At 50.9% G+C, this 17,258-nt stretch overlaps 2 protein-coding genes across 3 annotated transcripts; both read right to left on the bottom strand.

Annotated features, from left to right (window-relative positions):
- Positions 1-1,694: 1,694 nt before the first annotated feature.
- On the bottom strand, positions 1,695-8,941 carry LOC140719794 (uncharacterized). Of its 2 annotated transcripts, none has more exons than XM_073034683.1 (6): positions 8,768-8,941; positions 8,200-8,342; positions 6,192-6,551; positions 4,132-4,392; positions 3,517-3,618; positions 1,695-3,092 (listed from the first exon to the last, which is right to left on the bottom strand). In XM_073034683.1, the coding sequence occupies exons 2-6, from the start codon at positions 8,246-8,248 to the stop codon at positions 2,992-2,994; spliced, it is 873 nt and encodes a 290-aa protein (XP_072890784.1). In that variant the 5' UTR covers positions 8,249-8,342; positions 8,768-8,941; the 3' UTR covers positions 1,695-2,991. The 2 variants fall into 2 exon arrangements, with proteins under 2 accessions (XP_072890784.1, XP_072890774.1); XM_073034673.1 differs by having other exon boundaries at positions 8,707-8,941.
- A 1,719-nt stretch (positions 8,942-10,660) lies between these two features.
- On the bottom strand, positions 10,661-16,918 carry LOC140719820 (uncharacterized). The gene is made up of 6 exons (XM_073034739.1): positions 16,824-16,918; positions 16,257-16,399; positions 14,248-14,607; positions 12,188-12,448; positions 11,571-11,672; positions 10,661-11,084 (listed from the first exon to the last, which is right to left on the bottom strand). Exons 2-6 carry the CDS (start codon positions 16,303-16,305, stop codon positions 10,984-10,986), a joined length of 873 nt encoding a protein of 290 aa, XP_072890840.1. The 5' UTR covers positions 16,306-16,399; positions 16,824-16,918; the 3' UTR covers positions 10,661-10,983.
- Between the last annotated feature and the right edge of the window lie 340 nt (positions 16,919-17,258).

A 17,258-nucleotide genomic window follows, 5' to 3' on the forward strand; every position in this document is an offset into this window, starting at 1 on the left:
TGGGAGGGGCCACGGAGCAGTCAGACAGTGGTCTGTGGGAGGAGCCACAGGAGCAGTCAGTGGGGGGTCTGTGGGAGGAGCCACAGGAGCAGTCAGCAGGGGTCTGTGGGAGGAGCCACAGGAGCAGTCAGACAGGGGTCTGTGGGAGGAGCCACAGGAGCAGTCAGCAGGGGTCTGTGGGAGGAGCCACAGGAGCTGTCAGCAGGGGTCTGTGGGAGGAGCCACAGGAGCAGTCAGCAGGGGGTCTGTGGGAGGAGCCACAGGAGCAGTCAGACAGGGGTCTGTGGGAGGATCCACAGGAGCAGTCAGACAGGGGGTCTGTGGGAGGAGCCACAGGAGCAGTCAGTGGGGGGTCTGTGGGAGGAGTCACAGGAGCAGTCAGACAGGGGTCTGTGGGAGGATCCACAGGAGCAGTCAGTGGGGGGTCTGTGGGAGGGGCCACAGGAGCAGTCAGCAGGGGTGTCTGTGGGAGGAGCCACAGGAGCAGTCCAGACAGGTATATGTAGTTCACCACAGAGAGGAGATTTGATGAGGTATACAAATTATGAAGGGTATACTTAGGGTAAATGGAAGCAGGCTTTTGTACTGAGGGTGGGTGGGACTACAATGAGAGGTCATGGGTTGAGGGTGATGGGTGAAAGTCTGAAGGGAATATGAGGGGAAACATCTTCATTCAGAGGGTCGTGAGTGTGAGGAATGAGCTGTGGAGACAAGTGATCCGTGTGAGCTCCACGCACTCCTGCGATGAACTCGACTCTGCTGCTGAGAGTCTCTGCGTTGCGTCGAGAGGGGTGGGGGTGCCTGGGGGGGGGGAGGGGGCTGCTACACGGGCAGCAGATTGCTCTCCACGTTGTACTGCCCCGGGTTGCGTATCTGGACAAGCTGGACGCAACATCCATGGTCGACCCTGACCGACGGAGACCTCACTGTGCTCTGCCTGACCTGCTGAGTTCCTCCAGCACTTTGTGTTTAACTGCTCTGGATTTCCAGCCTCTGCAGAATGTCTCAGCTAGCAGGATAAAGTAGTGGCGGCTGGGGTGTGGAGAGGCGGGTTACTATCAGCCTTTCTACTAAGGGAAGGGAACTGTTTTTCAGTCTGCTGGTCCTGTCGAGGATGCTAGGGAGCCTCCTTTATCACGTTACTGATTTACCAGCAGCGGTTTGCTGGCGTCTCCCCGACAACTTCAGCAGCGGGCTCCAGTTCCGGGTTGTGAACTGTCCCTGAGTCTAGGGTAGGGGCGGGACGTTTAAAGCGATTGCCTAACAGGGACGTAATTGGCTGCTGCAGAATACATATTTCCCTGATCATTGGCTGAATTAGAATTTATCACATGCCGTAAAACAGAACGGAGCGTGTGCCCGGACCGGTGAGTGACTGTTATCCCCGACACCCTGCGCTCCCTCTCCCGCGGATTGACTGCCTCCCTCACAGACCCGCAGCCGCGCTGGGAACTCGCTCGCCGCGGTAGTGTAGTGGTTAACACGGCGCCGAGAGTCAGGTTCAATTCCCACCGCAGTCTGTAAGGAGTTAATACCTTCTCCCCATGACCGTGCGGGTTTCCTCGGGGTAAACAGGTCCTGGTTAGTATGTTAATTGCTCACAAGGGGGTAATTGGGTGTCGATGGCTTCTGGGACGGACTATCCAGATGAGTAATCAATCCGCATTTACTCAAATATTAAACACACAACAGAATTATATACACGGCATCATATATTCATTTCATTACAGGCATTCACAGCAAAATACACAAATATAATAGAAATTGTGGAAAAACTGCAAAAGACAAAGAGAACCAATAATCAAAATAAAACAGAATGTAGAACATAGAAACTCTACAGCACATTACAGGCTCTTCGGATCACAATGTTGTACCGACCATGTAACCTACTCCAGAAACTACCGAGAAATTCCTCTACTTTTCTAAGCTCCACGTACCGATCCAAGAGTCTCTTAAAACACCCTATCGTATCCGCCTCTACCACCAACATCACTGACAGCCCATTCCACACACTCACCGCTCTCTGTGTGGAAAAACTGACCCCTGACATTCCCTCAGTACCCATTTCCAAGCACCTTAAAACTGTGCCCCCTCGTGTTAGCCATTTCAGCCACGGGAAAAAGCCTCTGCCTATCCACACGATCAATGCCTCTCATTATCTTATACACCTCTATCAGGTCAGCTCTCATCCACCATCGCTCCAAGGAGAAAAGGCCGAGTTCACCCTACGTATTCTCAAAAGGCACACTCTCCTATCCAGACAGCATCCTTGTAAATCCCGTCTGCACTCTCTCTATAGTATCCACATCCTTGCTGCAGTGAGGTGATCGCTCTGGGAGCTGGTCCGATGAGGAGAGGTTGAGCGAGCTCGGGATTTTCTCTTTGCAGTGAAGGAGGACGAGAGTGACGTGTACAAAATGACAGGAGGCAGGAACAGAGTGGACAGTCAGAGACTTTTCCCCAGGGTGGAAATGGCCAACACAGACAGCATCAACTTATGGTGATTGGAGGGAAGTACGAGGGGGGATATCGGAGGTATGTTTTTATGGGGAGTGATGGATGGAAGGAACAAGCTGCCAGGGGTGTGGTAGAGGCATTTAAAGGAACATGGATGATAGAAAAGTGGAGTGCCACGTCAGAGGGGAGGGTTCGATTGACGTTAGACTGGATTACAAGGTCAGCACAGCATTATGGGCCAAAGGGCCTGTGTTGTGCTGTAATGTTCTGTGTAAAACCTGAGAAAGAATCAATGAACAGGACACAGGGACAGACACTGACACAGACACCCCGAGCTCCCATCTCAATGCACACCCGTTCCCCAGTAGTTGCTACAGTCAGGAATTGCCCCACACCAGGCAGCCCAGCATCTCAGTGGCACCTGCCCCACAGAGTGAGGTGCAAACGTCCTGTGGTCAGGGGCTGGGTGGGTGGAGGTCACGGTGGAGACAGCAGCTGGTGGGAGGGATACGTTCGCACCATCCCGGTTCCAGGTCACACAGGGTCAGAGGAACCGCGGGACTTCCGGAGAGGACAGTCCGAACCCTCATCGTCACTGGAACTCTCCTGGCCCTCGGTTTCTGGATGCGCTTGACCTGTGAGAGAAAACGTCACACGTCAGTTCCCAGTCAGTGACGAGGGAGGGTAGTTATTCCCTCCCGAGCACCAGGGACGGTGCATCCATTCTCAGTCCCTGAAATACACCCTGTTTATCTGCAGATGTGGGACTGGTGTGGTGCAGGAGGTACTTGGACATATCGAGGATAAATATATCAATCATTAGTTATGACCAAGGATAAAGATAGTAATTAGTTATAATGAGGGTTAAAGATATTAATAATTAGATATATTGGGACTGTTTATTAGATACTACCTGACCCACTGTATCCTCCAGCACTGTGAGTGTGTGTGTGTGTGTGTGTGTGTGTGTGTGTGTGCTGTCCCAATTTCCCACACCACCTTACACCAGGGGTGGGATGGGGTGAAAGGGAGTGGGATGATAGTGAAGAGGATACTCACCGATCAGTACATATTTCCTGAGCAGACACAGACCCAAGATTAACATCACAACCACTGAGAGGACTGTAAAGCTGAGAACGCTTGCCCAATAATTTCTGGACTCTGGGGGACAGAAAGACAGACAGAATTAAACCTCAGTTCACTGATCCATTTCATGGTCAGAGACCCACAACCAGAATCTTTGTCTGGAAACTGGACTCCCTCCCCACCTCTCTCAGTCCAGCCCCTGTCCAGTAGGGTCCTGGGACACGTTCTGGACTCCAAGCAGTCCTCACCACATCCTACTCTAGGGGATGATATGACTATAACACAGGGGCAAAAGGTAGGCCATTCAGCCCATCGGGTCTGCTCTGCCATTCCATTGTGACCCTCTCAATCCCATTCCCCTGCCTTCTCACTGTAACCTTAGACACGCTGAATAACCAAGAACCAATAACCTCCATTCTAAATACACCCAATGACTTGGCCTCCACAGCCATCTGGGGCAATGAATCCCACAGATTCACCACCCTCTGGCTAAAGAAATTCCTCATCTGTCCTAAATGGACGCCCCCATATCCTGAGACTCCCCCACCACTGGAAACACCTTCTCCACATCCACTGATTCCCACTCACCGCTGGCTGGGTTGAGGTCTGCAGAGACTGGGAGGCTGATCTGCCGACTGCAGCAATTTTCAGCAATGCAGTTGTAGGTGTGGCCACTCAGCCCATCATTCTGCAGGATCAACAGGGCTCCATGGAAGGTGTAGTTCCCACCGGCAGCGTCTGTCTGCCTTTCCCACCGATAGGTGATCTGTCCGTTTCCGAGAGCCGTGCAGTTCAGCGTGACGTGGGAGGCATTCCTGCTGATCTCCACTATCGGCACAGACACCGGCTCTGCCAGCAGAGATTTCAGTATGAATTCATATTAAATTCTTGAAAACATTCCCCTCAACAAACCCCCCACAACCAAATCCACTCCACCCCCACTGATATTACCACTCACTGGGGAAAGGTACATTTGTCAGTGAATCACTCACAATCTGGTCGAGGTTCTTTAACATTGTCACAGCCGGGAGAGCGGGTAGTGCGGATACAAGCTCCACAATTTGTTCAATGTCCCCCATGGCGTGTCTCAAATAGCAGAACCCAGCAGAATCATTTCCACCAACAGGAGAAGGGCCCAAGGCCTGTTACCGGCACCTTCAGGCAGGTTGCTTCGGGCGAATGGGGCTCCTCGGCTGTGACTGGCAGCTCCCGTAGGAGAAGGAAAACCCACGGGAAAGACTTCAGGAGGAAACCCCAAGGAAAAATCCGGAACTGGAGTCCCTGAGATAGTTTATCGTCAGTTCAACGCTGACTGGCAACTCCAGCGATGCTGCTGGTGTCTGACTGTTTCAGTCCCTTTGGATTGATCAGCTGATGGCGATCAAAGTGGAAGTGAATCCACAGTAGACAGGGTGGTGAAGGAGACTTTTAGCGTGCTGGCCCGTACAGTCAGGGTACTGATTACAGACGTGAGGGCCATCACAGCACAGTTGTACAAGATGTCAGTGAGGCCACACTCGGTGTACTGTGGGTGGAGTTGTGGTTATCCTGTCACAGAAAGTGTGGAAAAAGTGCAGAGGAGATTTACAAGGATGTGAGCTACAGGAACACACACACAAAATGCTGGAGGAGAACTCAGTAGGTCAGGCAGCATCTATGGAGTCGACGTTCCAGGCCAAGTCCTGCCTGGACATGAGGAACAGGCTTATAGGGTGAGGACAGGCAGGCTAGGACATCATTCCTCCGATTTACTTCCCGTTACACCTGCTGGTGTTTAGGGCAGCAATGAAGGTTCTCCATCTCTGTCACTCAGATGTAGAAAGATTTTTCATTGCTGTTTCCTTAACCCTTATACATTACACCTTATAGACGTGTATTATAAAGGGGCTTAGAATGGAGTCAGTACTTTCCCCCCCAGGGAAAAGCATCAAGAAGTTCACACAAGATTTCAAGGATCCAGAGTGAGGGTGGGGGTACTGGGCTGAGACACAGCCTGCTGCCGGTCACAGTGAGAGGGGGAAGGCATAGTCGGGGGGGGGGGGGGGTGACAGGGTCACCTGGGTGGTGTCTGGGTCCTCGGGATCAGAAAGTCTCGTGCTGGGGACCAGCAGGTGGGAGAGGCGGGTACTGTCCCTAAAACATGGAGATTGCTGGGACATGAGGACCTGGGTCACAGGGAGAGGTAGAATAGGTCAACACTTCATTGCTTGGAACATAGATGATTGAGGGGAGATTTGATAGAGGTATACAAAATTACGTGGGGTAATTGGACAAGGTAAATGCAAGCAGACCTTTTCCACTAAGTTTGGGAGAGACTACGAGAGGTCATGTGTTAAGGGTAAAAGGTGAACTATTTAAGCGGAACAGGAGGGGGAACATCAGCACCTCGAGGGTGGAGAGAGCATGGACTGAGCTGGCAGGGCAAATGGTGGATATGGGTTTGATTTCCAGATTTAAGAGAAATTTTGGATGTTACGTGGATGGGACGGGTAGGGAGGGCTATGGTCCAGGTATGGGCCAATGCGACTCGGGAGAATACATAGACTGAATGGCTGTGGCGATCTATGACACTTCCATAATTCAGTACAGACTGGATGGGCTGAATGGCCTGTTTCTGTGCTCTAGTGCTTTCTAACACTACTACTCACCAACAACATGGATCTCAAACTGGTCAAGGTCACTGCTTCTCAGCTCCCCCCGAAAGTAGTTTGTCTGCACCTCGTACGTCCCCTGGTCACTCTGCTTGATGCCTCGCATCTCGATAACACCATCACTCCGGAAGTGAATCCGGTTCCTGTAGGGCGGACGGATCACGTACGGACTCTCCGGTCGGTCTGACATCCAGGCCAAGATCTTCAGCTGGTTCGGGGACGTTTTCCACAGAGTCAGCTCATACTTGTCCTCACTGACGTGGAGGATGGGGAAGTGGACGGATCCACCAGCAGGTACGGTGGTGATTAAGGCCGGGAAGGCCACAGCTGCTCTGCACTGGACCACAGTGGGAAGCACTGGAATAAAACATGGAGAAGTTATCACCCTCACACCCGCTACAGTGAGCAGAGAATTCCTGTAGAAATTGGATAGACTTTGGTGCCAGCAAATCTTCTGAAAAACTCCTAATGAAGCATAGACAGTGATGTGGAAGCTAGGGTAAGACAGGGGATAAAGACAATGTCCAGTCAGGATGGGCCTGGGGCAGTCGTAGTCCACCGGACCTTCAAACTGAGAATGTGCATTACTACAGATGGAATAGGTAATGTTGATCGTGAGCATGTGTAATCTACCCGGAGATGGTATGTCAGCAGACAGACATTTTCATCTTGGAAAGGCCTTTGAAAAACCTCGATCCTGGAGGTACTGGAGACAAATGACGTAGGAATAACAGAACGATGGGAAACACACTGAACAACTAAGGGTTGGAATTTGGAACTCATGGCCTGGCAGGGAGGTGGAGGCCGAGACCTGCACAATGTTAAATAAGTCTCTCGTCCAACACTTGTACTGCCAAGGTACAGGCCACTGACCAAGGCCACTAGAACAGCATGGCTAGGATGGGCTGAAGGGCCGAATTCTGTAATGCACACTTCTGGCAGGATCTCAGATGGAGACGAGGAGGCGTACAGGAGTGAGATCGATCAGCTGCTTGAGTGGGTTGCAACAACAGCCTCTCCCATGATAAGAGTAAGACCAAGGAATGATTGTGGGTCAGTCCTCACTGAGGGATCACACTGGAAAGGGTGAGCAGTTTCAAGTTTGAGTGTCAACATCTCGGAGTTTCTATCCTGGGACCGAGATATTGATGCAATCGTGAAGACACACCAACAGCTCGACTTCATTTGAAGTTTGAGAGGATTTGTTACGTCATCAAAGACATACAGATCTCCACCACGGTCTGTTTTAGCCCGGCTATGAAAGGATGAGGGTTGGGCACGGGGTGGGTGGCTTTCCAACTTCCCTCGGGATCAATTATGTCTGTCTGTCTGTCTGGCTGGCTGGCAACAGAAGCTCCAAAGACCTCATCCCTGGGAGAGGAAGGATCTTGGAAGACGGGCTGCATCTGCAGACAACTTGGAACACTGGCCCAGCTCAGAGGAATTTGGTGAGTTGCTGTCAGTGGCCTACGTCCCAGTAGAGTAAAAGTTCTCCAGATATACCAGAGAGAGCATTGTGACTGGTTGCATTACCAGCTGGAACTGCACCGGATCAGATGAAGCTGCAGAGGGTTGTAAACTCAGCCAGCTCCATCACAAACACAACCCAACCACCAGCAGATGATCAAAGGCCATGCCTCAGGAAGGCAGCACCCAACATGAAGGCCCCTCACCCCCCAGAACATTCCCTCTGCTCATTGATCCCCACAGGGAGGAGGTACAGGAGCCTGCAGACACACACTCAATGATTCAGGAACAGCTTCTTGCCCTCAGCCAGATATCTGAACTCTCCATGAACACCTCCTCACTGTTATTCTCTTTATTTGTTTTTATAATCGATAGATTTTTATGTCTTTACACTGTACTGCTGTGATAAAAGACAGAATTTCACACCATAGGACAGAGGTTATAAACCCAATACCGATAGCCGTATGACATCAAACCTACAGTGTTCCAGAATGAACCCACATCTCGGCCCCTTCTCCGGAGTGGGATCTCCCAGTACCTGCCAGTATCCACAGGAGCTTCTCTGCCTTCCCATCGGAGTGTAGCATCCTCACAGTTATCCCAGTCTGTCAGCTCGCTCCAGTTCCTTCTGCAGGCAGAATACCGGCTGTGCAGAGTTCCCAGTTCCAGGGCTGGAAAAACCTGGGACGTAGGTGATTACAGCGAGAGATCAGGCCACTGTCATCACGCCCGGTTTAACTAATATCGCCCAAATGTACAGAATTGAAATCACTCCATTCCCTTACTGTGTGTGTGTCGGCCTGAATACCCCTGACACACCACAATCATATCTGCTTCCACCCCAACCCGAGCCCATTCCAGGCTCCCATCACTGTGTAAAACAACTTGCTCCACACTTCTGCCCTCCGCGTTCCCCTCCCCACACCCGTCATCTTTACCCTGTGCCCTTTCCTATTTGACTGACTGCCAAGCCTGTTTATTTAGAGACCCATCCCAGAAGCCCTCGACAACCAATTGCTCCCTTGTGAGCAATTAACATACTAACCAGGACCTGTTTACCCGGAGGAAACCCGCACGGTCATGGGGAGAAGGTATTAACTCCTTACAGACTGCGGTGGGAATTGAACCTGACTCTCGGCGCTGTGCTAACCACTACACTACCGCGGCGAGTGAGTTCCCAGCGCGGCTGCGGGTCTGTGAGGGAGGCAGTCAATCCGCGGGAGAGGGAGCGCAGGGTGTCCGGGATAACAGTCACTCACCGGTCCGTGCACACGCTCCGCCCACGTTCTGATCCCGTTTTACGGCATGTGATAAATTCTAATTCAGCCAATGATCAGGGAAATATGTATTCTGCAGCAGCCAATTACGTCCATGTTAGGCAATCGCTTTAAACGTCCCGCCCCTACCCTAGACTCAGGGATGGTTCACAACCCGGAACTGGAGCCCGCTGCTGAAGTTGTCGGGGAGACGCCAGCAAACCGCTGCTGGTAAATCAGTAACGTGATAAAGGAGGCTCCCTAGCATCCTCGACAGGACCAGCAGACTGAAAAACAGTTCCCTTCCCTTAGTAGAAAGGCTGATAGTAACCCACCTCTCCACAGCCCAGCCGCCACTACTTTATCCTGCTAGCTGAGACATTCTGCAGAGGCTGGAAATCCAGAGCAGTACACACAAAGTGCTGGAGGAACTCAGCAGGTCAGGCAGAGCACAGTGAGGTCTCCGTCGGTCAGGGTCGACCATGGATGTTGCGTCCAGCTTGTCCAGATACGCAACCCGGGGCAGTACAACGTGGAGAGCAATTTCAAAGGAAGACATGGTGGCAACAGGAAGGGTTTTGCATATTCACTATTTTTACAGCTAGCCAGGAATGATTTTATTTACACATTCTTTGTTGAATTAACAATGTACAGAACGAACATTCGAACAAAGAATAGATTTACAACATGTAGAATCATTAAACACGTATAATCAATAATAACCCAGATGAGTAATCAATCCACATTTACTCAAATATTAAACACACAACAGAATTATATACACGGCATCATATATTCATTTCATTACAGGCATTCACAGCAAAATACACAAATATAATAGAAATTGTGAAAAACTACAAAAGACAAAAAGAACCAATAATCAAATAAAACAGAATATAGAACATAGAAACTCTACAGCACATTACAGGCTCTTCGGATCACAATGTTGTACCGACCATGTAACCTACTCCAGAAACTACCGAGAAATTCCTCTACTTTTCTAAGCTCCACGTACCGATCCAAGAGTCTCTTAAAACACCCTATCGTATCCGCCTCTACCACCAACATCACTGACAGCCCATTCCACACACTCACCGCTCTCTGTGTGGAAAACTGACCCCTGACATTCCCTCAGTACCCATTTCCAAGCACCTTAAAACTGTGCCCCCTCGTGTTAGCCATTTCAGCCACGGGAAAAAGCCTCTGCCTATCCACACGATCAATGCCTCTCATTATCTTATACACCTCTATCAGGTCAGCTCTCATCCACCATCGCTCCAAGGAGAAAAGGCCGAGTTCACCCTACGTATTCTCAAAAGGCACACTCTCCTATCCAGACTGCATCCTTGTAAATCCCGTCTGCACTCTCTCTATAGTATCCACATCCTTGCTGCAGTGAGGTGATCGCTCTGGGAGCTGGTCCGATGAGGAGAGGTTGAGCGAGCTCGGGATTTTCCCTTTGCAGTGAAGGAGGAAGAGAGTGACGTGCAGAAGATGACAGGAGGCAGGAACAGAGTGGACAGTCAGAGACTTTTCCCCAGGGTGGAAATGGCCAACACAGACAGCATCAACTTGTGGTGATTGGAGGGAAGTACGAGGGGGGATATCGGAGGTATGTTTTTATGAGGAGTGATGGATGCAAGGAACAAGCTGCCAGGGGTGTGGTAGAGGCATTTCAAGGAACATGGATGATAGAAAAATGGAGTGCTAGGTCAGAGGGAGGGTTCATTGACGTTAGACTGGATTACAAGGTCAGCACAGCATTATGGGCCAAAGGGCCTGTGTTGTGCTGTAATGTTCTGTGTAAAACCTGAGAAAGAATCAATGAACAGGACACAGGGACAGACACTGACACAGACACCCCGAGCTCCCATCTCAATGCACACCCGTTCCCCAGTAGTTGCCACAGTCAGGAATTGCCCCACACCGGGCAGCCCAGCATCTCAGTGGCACCTGCCCCACAGAGTGAGGTGCAGACGTCCTGTGGTCAGGGGCTGGGTGGGTGGAGGTCACGGTGGAGACAGCAGCTGGTGGGAGGGATACGTTCGCACCATCCCGGTTCCAGGTCACACAGGGTCAGAGGAACCGCGGGACTTCCGGAGAGGACAGTCCGAACCCTCATCGTCACTGGAACTCTCCTGGCCCTCGGTTTCTGGATGCGCTTGACCTGTGAGAGAAAACGTCACACGTCAGTTCCCAGTCAGTGACGAGGGAGGGTAGTTATTCCCTCCCGAGCACCAGGGACGGTGCATCCATTCTCAGTCCCTGAAATACACCCTGTTTATCTGCAGATGTGGGACTGGTGTGGTGCAGGAGGTACTTGGACATATCGAGGATAAATATATCAATCATTAGTTATGACCAAGGATAAAGATAGTAATTAGTTATAATGAGGGTTAAAGATATTAATAATTAGATATATTGGGCCTGTTTATTAGATACTACCTGACCCGCTGTATCCTCCAGCACTGTGTGTGTGTGTGTGTGTGTGTGTGTGTGTGAGTGTGTGAGTGTGTGTGTGTGAGTGTGTGTGTGTGAGTGTGTGTGTGTGTGTGTGTGTGTGTGGGTGTGCTGTCCCAATTTCCCACACCACCTTACACCAGGGGTGGGATGGGATGAAAGGGAGTGAGATGATAGTGAAGAGGATACTCACTGATCAGTACAGATTTCCTGAGCAGACACAGACCCAAGATTAACATCACAACCACTGAGAGGACTGTAAAGCTGAGAACGCTTGCCCAATAATTTCTGGACTCTGGGGGACAGAAAGACAGACAGAATTAAACCTCAGTTCACTGATCCATTTCATGGTCAGAGACCCACAACCAGAATCTTTGTCTGGAAACTGGACTCCCTCCCCACCTCTCTCACTCCAGCCCCAGTCCAGTAGGGTCCTGGGACACGTTCTGGACTCCAAGCAGTCCTCACTTCACATCCTACTCTAGGAGATGATATGACTATAACACAGGAGCAAAAGGTAGGCCATTCAGCCCATCGGGTCTGCTCTGCCATTCCATTGTGACCCTCTCAATCCCATTCCCCTGCCTTCTCACTGTAACCTTAGACACGCTGAATAACCAAGAACCAATAACCTCCATTCTAAATACACCCAATGACTTGGCCTCCACAGCCATCTGGGGCAATGAATCCCACAGATTCACCACCCTCTGGCTAAAGAAATTCCTCATCTGTCCTAAATGGACACCCCCATATCCTGAGACTCCCCCACCACTGGAAACACCTTCTCCACATCCACTGATTCCCACTCACCGCTGGCTGGGTTGAGGTCTGCAGAGACTGGGAGGCTGATCTGCCGACTGCAGCAATTTTCAGCAATGCAGTTGTAGGTGTGGCCACTCAGCCCATCATTCTGCAGGATCAGCAGGGCTCCATGGAAGGTGTAGTTCCCACCGGCAGCGTCTGTCTGCCTTTCCCACCGATAGGTGATCTGTCCGTTTCCGAGAGCCGTGCAGTTCAGCGTGACGTGGGAGGCATTCCTGCTGATCTCCACTATCGGCTCAGACACCGGTTCTGCCAGCAGAGATTTCAGTATGAATTCATATTAAATTCTTGAAAACATTCCCCTCAACAAACCCCCCACAACCAAATCCACTCCACCCCCACTGATATTACCACTCACTGGGGAAAGTACATTTGTCAGTGAATCACTCACAATCTGGTCGAGGTTCTTTAACATTGTCACAGCCGGGAGAGCGGGTAGTGCGGATACAAGCTCCACAATTTGTTCAATGTCCCCCATGGCGTGTCTCAAATAGCGGAACCCAGCAGAATCATTTCCACCAACAGGAGAAGGGCCCAAGGCCTGTTACCGGCACCTTCAGGCAGGTTGCTTCGGGCGAATGGGGCTCCTCGGCTGTGACTGGCAGCTCCCGTAGGAGAAGGAAAACCCACGGGAAAGACTTCAGGAGGAAACCCCAAGGAGAAATCCGGAACTGGAGTCCCTGAGAAAGTTTATCGTCAGTTCAACGCTGACTGGCAACTCCAGCGATGCTGCTGGTGTCTGACTGTTTCAGTCCCTTTGGATTGATCAGCTGATGGGGATCAAAGTGGAAGTGAATACAGAGTAAACAGGGTGGTGAAGGAGACTTTTAGCGAGCTGGCCCGTACAGTCAGGGTACTGATTACAGATGTGAGGGCCATCACGGCACAGTTGTACAAGATGTCAGTGAGGCCACACTCGGTGTACTGTGGGTGGAGTTGTGGTTATCCTGTCACAGAAAGTGTGGAAAAAGTGCAGAGGAGATTTACAAGGATGTGAGCTACAGGAACACACACACAAAATGCTGGAGGAGAACTCAGTAGGTCAGGCAGCATCTATGGAGTCGACGTTCCAGGCCAAGTCCTGCCTGGACATGAGGAACAGGCTTATAGGGTGACGACAGGCAGGCTAGGACATCATTCCTCCGATTTACTTCCCGTTACACCTGCTGGTGTTTAGGGCAGCAATGAAGGTTCTCCATCTCTGTCACTCAGATGTAGAAAGATTTTTCATTGCTGTTTCCTTAACCCTTATACATTACACCTTATAGACGTGTATTATAAAGGGGCTTAGAATGGTCAGTACTTTCCCCCCAGGGAAAAGCATCAAGAAGTTCACACAAGATTTCAAGGATCCAGAGTGAGGGAGGGGGGTACTGGGCTGAGACACAGCCTGCTGCCGGTCACAGTGAGAGGGGGAAGGCATAGTCGGGGGGGGGGGGGGGAGGTGACAGGGTCACCTGGGTGGTGTCTGGGTCCTCGGGATCAGAAAGTCTCGTGCTGGGGACCAGCAGGTGGGAGAGGCGGGTACTGTCCCTAAAACATGGAGATTGCTGGGACATGAGGACCTGGGTCACAGGGAGAGGTAGAATAGGTCAACACTTCATTGCTTGGAACATAGATGATTGAGGGGAGATTTGATAGAGGTATACAAAATTACGTGGGGTAATTGGACAAGGTAAATGCAAGCAGACCTTTTCCACTAAGTTTGGGAGAGACTACGAGAGGTCATGTGTTAAGGGTAAAAGGTGAACTATTTAAGCGGAACAGGAGGGGGAACATCAGCACCTCGAGGGTGGAGAGAGCATGGACTGAGCTGGCAGGGCAAATGGTGGATATGGGTTTGATTTCCAGATTTAAGAGAAATTTTGGATGTTACGTGGATGGGACGGGTAGGGAGGGCTATGGTCCAGGTATGGGCCAATGCGACTCGGGAGAATACATAGACTGAATGGCTGTGGCGATCTATGACACTTCCATAATTCAGTACAGACTGGATGGGCTGAATGGCCTGTTTCTGTGCTCTAGTGCTTTCTAACACTACTACTCACCAACAACATGGATCTCAAACTGGTCAAGGTCACTGCTTCTCAGCTCCCCCCGAAAGTAGTTTGTCTGCACCTCGTACGTCCCCTGGTCACTCTGCTTGATGCCTCGCATCTCGATAACACCATCACTCCGGAAGTGAATCCGGTTCCTGTAGGGCGGACGGATCACGTACGGACTCTCCGGTCGGTCTGACATCCAGGCCAAGATCTTCAGCTGGTTCGGGGACGTTTTCCACAGAGTCAGCTCATACTTGTCCTCACTGACGTGGAGGATGGGGAAGTGGACGGATCCACCAGCAGGGACGGTGGTGATTAAGGCCGGGAAGGCCACAGCTGCTCTGCACTGGACCACAGTGGGAAGCACTGGAATAAAACATGGAGAAGTTATCACCCTCACACCCGCTACAGTGAGCAGAGAATTCCTGTAGAAATTGGATAGACTTTGGGTGCCAGCAAATCTTCTGAAAAACTCCTAATGAAGCATAGCCAGTGATGTGGAAGCTAGGGTAAGACAGGGGATAAAGACAATGTCCAGTCAGGATGGGCCTGGGGCAGTCGTAGTCCACCAGACCTTCAAACTGAGAATGTGCATTACTGCAGATGGAATAGGTAATGTTGATCGTGAGCATGTGTAATCTACCCGGAGATGGTATGTCAGCAGACAGACATTTTCATCTTGGAAAGGCCTTTGAAGAACCTCGATCCTGGCGGTACTGGAGACAAATTATGTAGGAATAACAGAACGATGGGAAACACACTGAACAACTAAGGGTTGGAATTTAGAACTCATGGCCTGGCAGGGAGGTGGAGGCCGAGACCTGCACAATGTTAAATAAGTCTCTCGTCCAACACTTGTACTGCCAAGGTACAGGCCACTGACCAAGGCCACTAGAACAGCATGGCTAGGATGGGCTGAAGGGCCGAATTCTGTAATGCACACTTCTGGCAGGATCTCAGATGGAGACGAGGAGGCGTACAGGAGTGAGATCGATCAGCTGCTTGAGTGGGTTGCAACAACAGCCTCTCCCATGATAAGAATAAGACCAAGGAATGACTGTGGATCAGTCCTCACTGAGGGATCACACTGGAAAGGGTGAGCAGTTTCAAGTTTGAGTGTCAACATCTCGGAGTTTCTATCCTGGGACCGAGATATTGATGCAATCGTGAAGACTCACCAACAGCTCGACTTCATTTGAAGTTTGAGAGGATTTGTTACGTCATCAAAGACATACAGATCTCCACCACAGTCTGTTTTAGCCCGGCTATGAAAGGCTGAGTGTTGGGCACGGGGTGGCTGGCTGTCCAATTTCCCTCGGGATCAATTATGTCTGTCTGTCTGTCTGGCTGGCTGGCAACAGAAGCTCCAAAGACCTCATCCCTGGGAGAGGAAGGATCTTGGAAGACGGGCTGCATCTGCAGACAACTTGGAACACTGGCCCAGGTCAGAGGAATTTGGTGAGTTGCTGTCAGTGGCCTACGTCCCAGTAGAGTAAAAGTTCTCCAGATGTACCAGAGAGAGCATTGTGACTGGTTGCATTACCAACTGGAACTGCACCGGATCAGATGAAGCTGCAGAGGGTTGTAAACTCAGTCAGCTCCATCACAAACACAACCCAACCACCAGCAGATGATCAAAGGCCATGCCTCAGGAAGGCAGCACCCAACATGAAGGCCCCTCACCACCCAGAACATTCCCTCTGCTCATTGCTCCCCACAGGGAGGAGGTACAGGAGCCTGCAGACACACACTCAATGATTCAGGAACAGCTTCTTGCCCTCAGTCAGATATCTGAACTCTCCATGAACACCTCCTCACTGTTATTCTCTTTATTTGTTTTTATAATCGATAGATTTTTATATCTTTACACTGTACTGCTGTGATAAAAGACAGAATTTCACACCATAGGACAGAGGTAATAAACCCAATACCGATAGCCGTATGACATCAAACCTACAGTGTTCCAGAATGAACCCACATCTCGGCCCCTTCTCCGGAGTGGGATCTCCCAGTACCTGCCAGTATCCACAGGAGCCTCTCTGCCTTCCCATCGGAGTGTAGCATCCTCACAGTTATCCCAGTCTGTCAGCTCGCTCCAGTTCCTTCTGCAGGCAGAATACCGGCTGTGCAGAGTTCCCAGTTCCAGGGCTGGAAAAACCTGGGACGTAGGAGAGTACAGCGAGGGATCAGGCCACTGTCATCACGCCCGGTTTAACTAATATCGCCCAAATGTACAGAATTGAAATCACTCCATTCCCTTACTGTGTGTGTGTCGGCCTGAATACCCCTGACACACCACAATCATATCTGCTTCCACCCCACCCGAGCCCATTCCAGGCTCCCATCACTGTGTAAAACAACTTGCCCCACAGTTCTGCCCTCAGCGTTCCCCTCCCCACACCCGTCATCTTTACCCTGTGCCCTTTCCTATTTGACTGACTGCCAAGCCTGTTTATTTAGAGACCCATCCCAGAAGCCCTCGACAACCAATTGCCCCCTTGTGAGCAATTAACATACTAACCAGGACTTGTTTACCCCGAGGAAACCCGCACGGTCATGGGGAGAAGGTATTAACTCCTTACAGACTGCGGTGGGAATTGAACCTGACTCTCGGCGCCGTGCTAACCACTACACTACCGCGGCGAGCGAGTTCCCAGCGCGGCTGCGGGTCTGCGAGGGAGGCAGTCAATCCGCGGGAGACGGAGAGCAGGGTGTCCGGGATAAGAGTCACTCACCGGTCTGCGCACACTCTCCTGTTTCCCGCGATGAATGGAAATTAAATTCAACCACTTTGTTCTGTGATTAGTTCAAATTCAGCCAATGATCAGGGAAATATGTATTCTGCAGCAGCCAATTACGTCCCTGTTAGGCAATCGCTTTAAACGTCCCGCCCCTACCCTAGACTCAGGGATGGTTCACAACCCGGAACTGGAGCCCACTGCTGAAGTTGTTGGGGAGACGCCAGCAAACCGCTGCTGGTAAATCAGTAACATGATAAAGGAGGCTCCCTAGCATCC

The sequence above is a fragment of the Hemitrygon akajei genome, chromosome 2 (genome assembly GCF_048418815.1).
Source record: "Hemitrygon akajei chromosome 2, sHemAka1.3, whole genome shotgun sequence".
NCBI classification, from domain to species: domain Eukaryota; kingdom Metazoa; phylum Chordata; class Chondrichthyes; order Myliobatiformes; family Dasyatidae; genus Hemitrygon; species Hemitrygon akajei.

Coding starts and splice junctions, on each gene's coding strand:
- LOC140719794 (XM_073034683.1), bottom strand. CDS start 8,248: ATGCTACACTCCGATGGGAAGGCAGAGAAGCTCCTGTGGATACTGGCA. Junction 6,552..8,199: donor GCTCCTGTGGATACTGGCAG/GTACTGGGAGAT, acceptor GTTTTATTCCAG/TGCTTCCCACTGTGGTCCAG. Junction 3,619..4,131: donor AGACCTCAACCCAGCCAGCG/GTGAGTGGGAAT, acceptor TCTGTCCCCCAG/AGTCCAGAAATTATTGGGCA.
- LOC140719820 (XM_073034739.1), bottom strand. CDS start 16,305: ATGCTACACTCCGATGGGAAGGCAGAGAGGCTCCTGTGGATACTGGCA. Junction 14,608..16,256: donor GCTCCTGTGGATACTGGCAG/GTACTGGGAGAT, acceptor GTTTTATTCCAG/TGCTTCCCACTGTGGTCCAG. Junction 11,085..11,570: donor CAGGAAATCTGTACTGATCA/GTGAGTATCCTC, acceptor TTTCTCTCACAG/GTCAAGCGCATCCAGAAACC.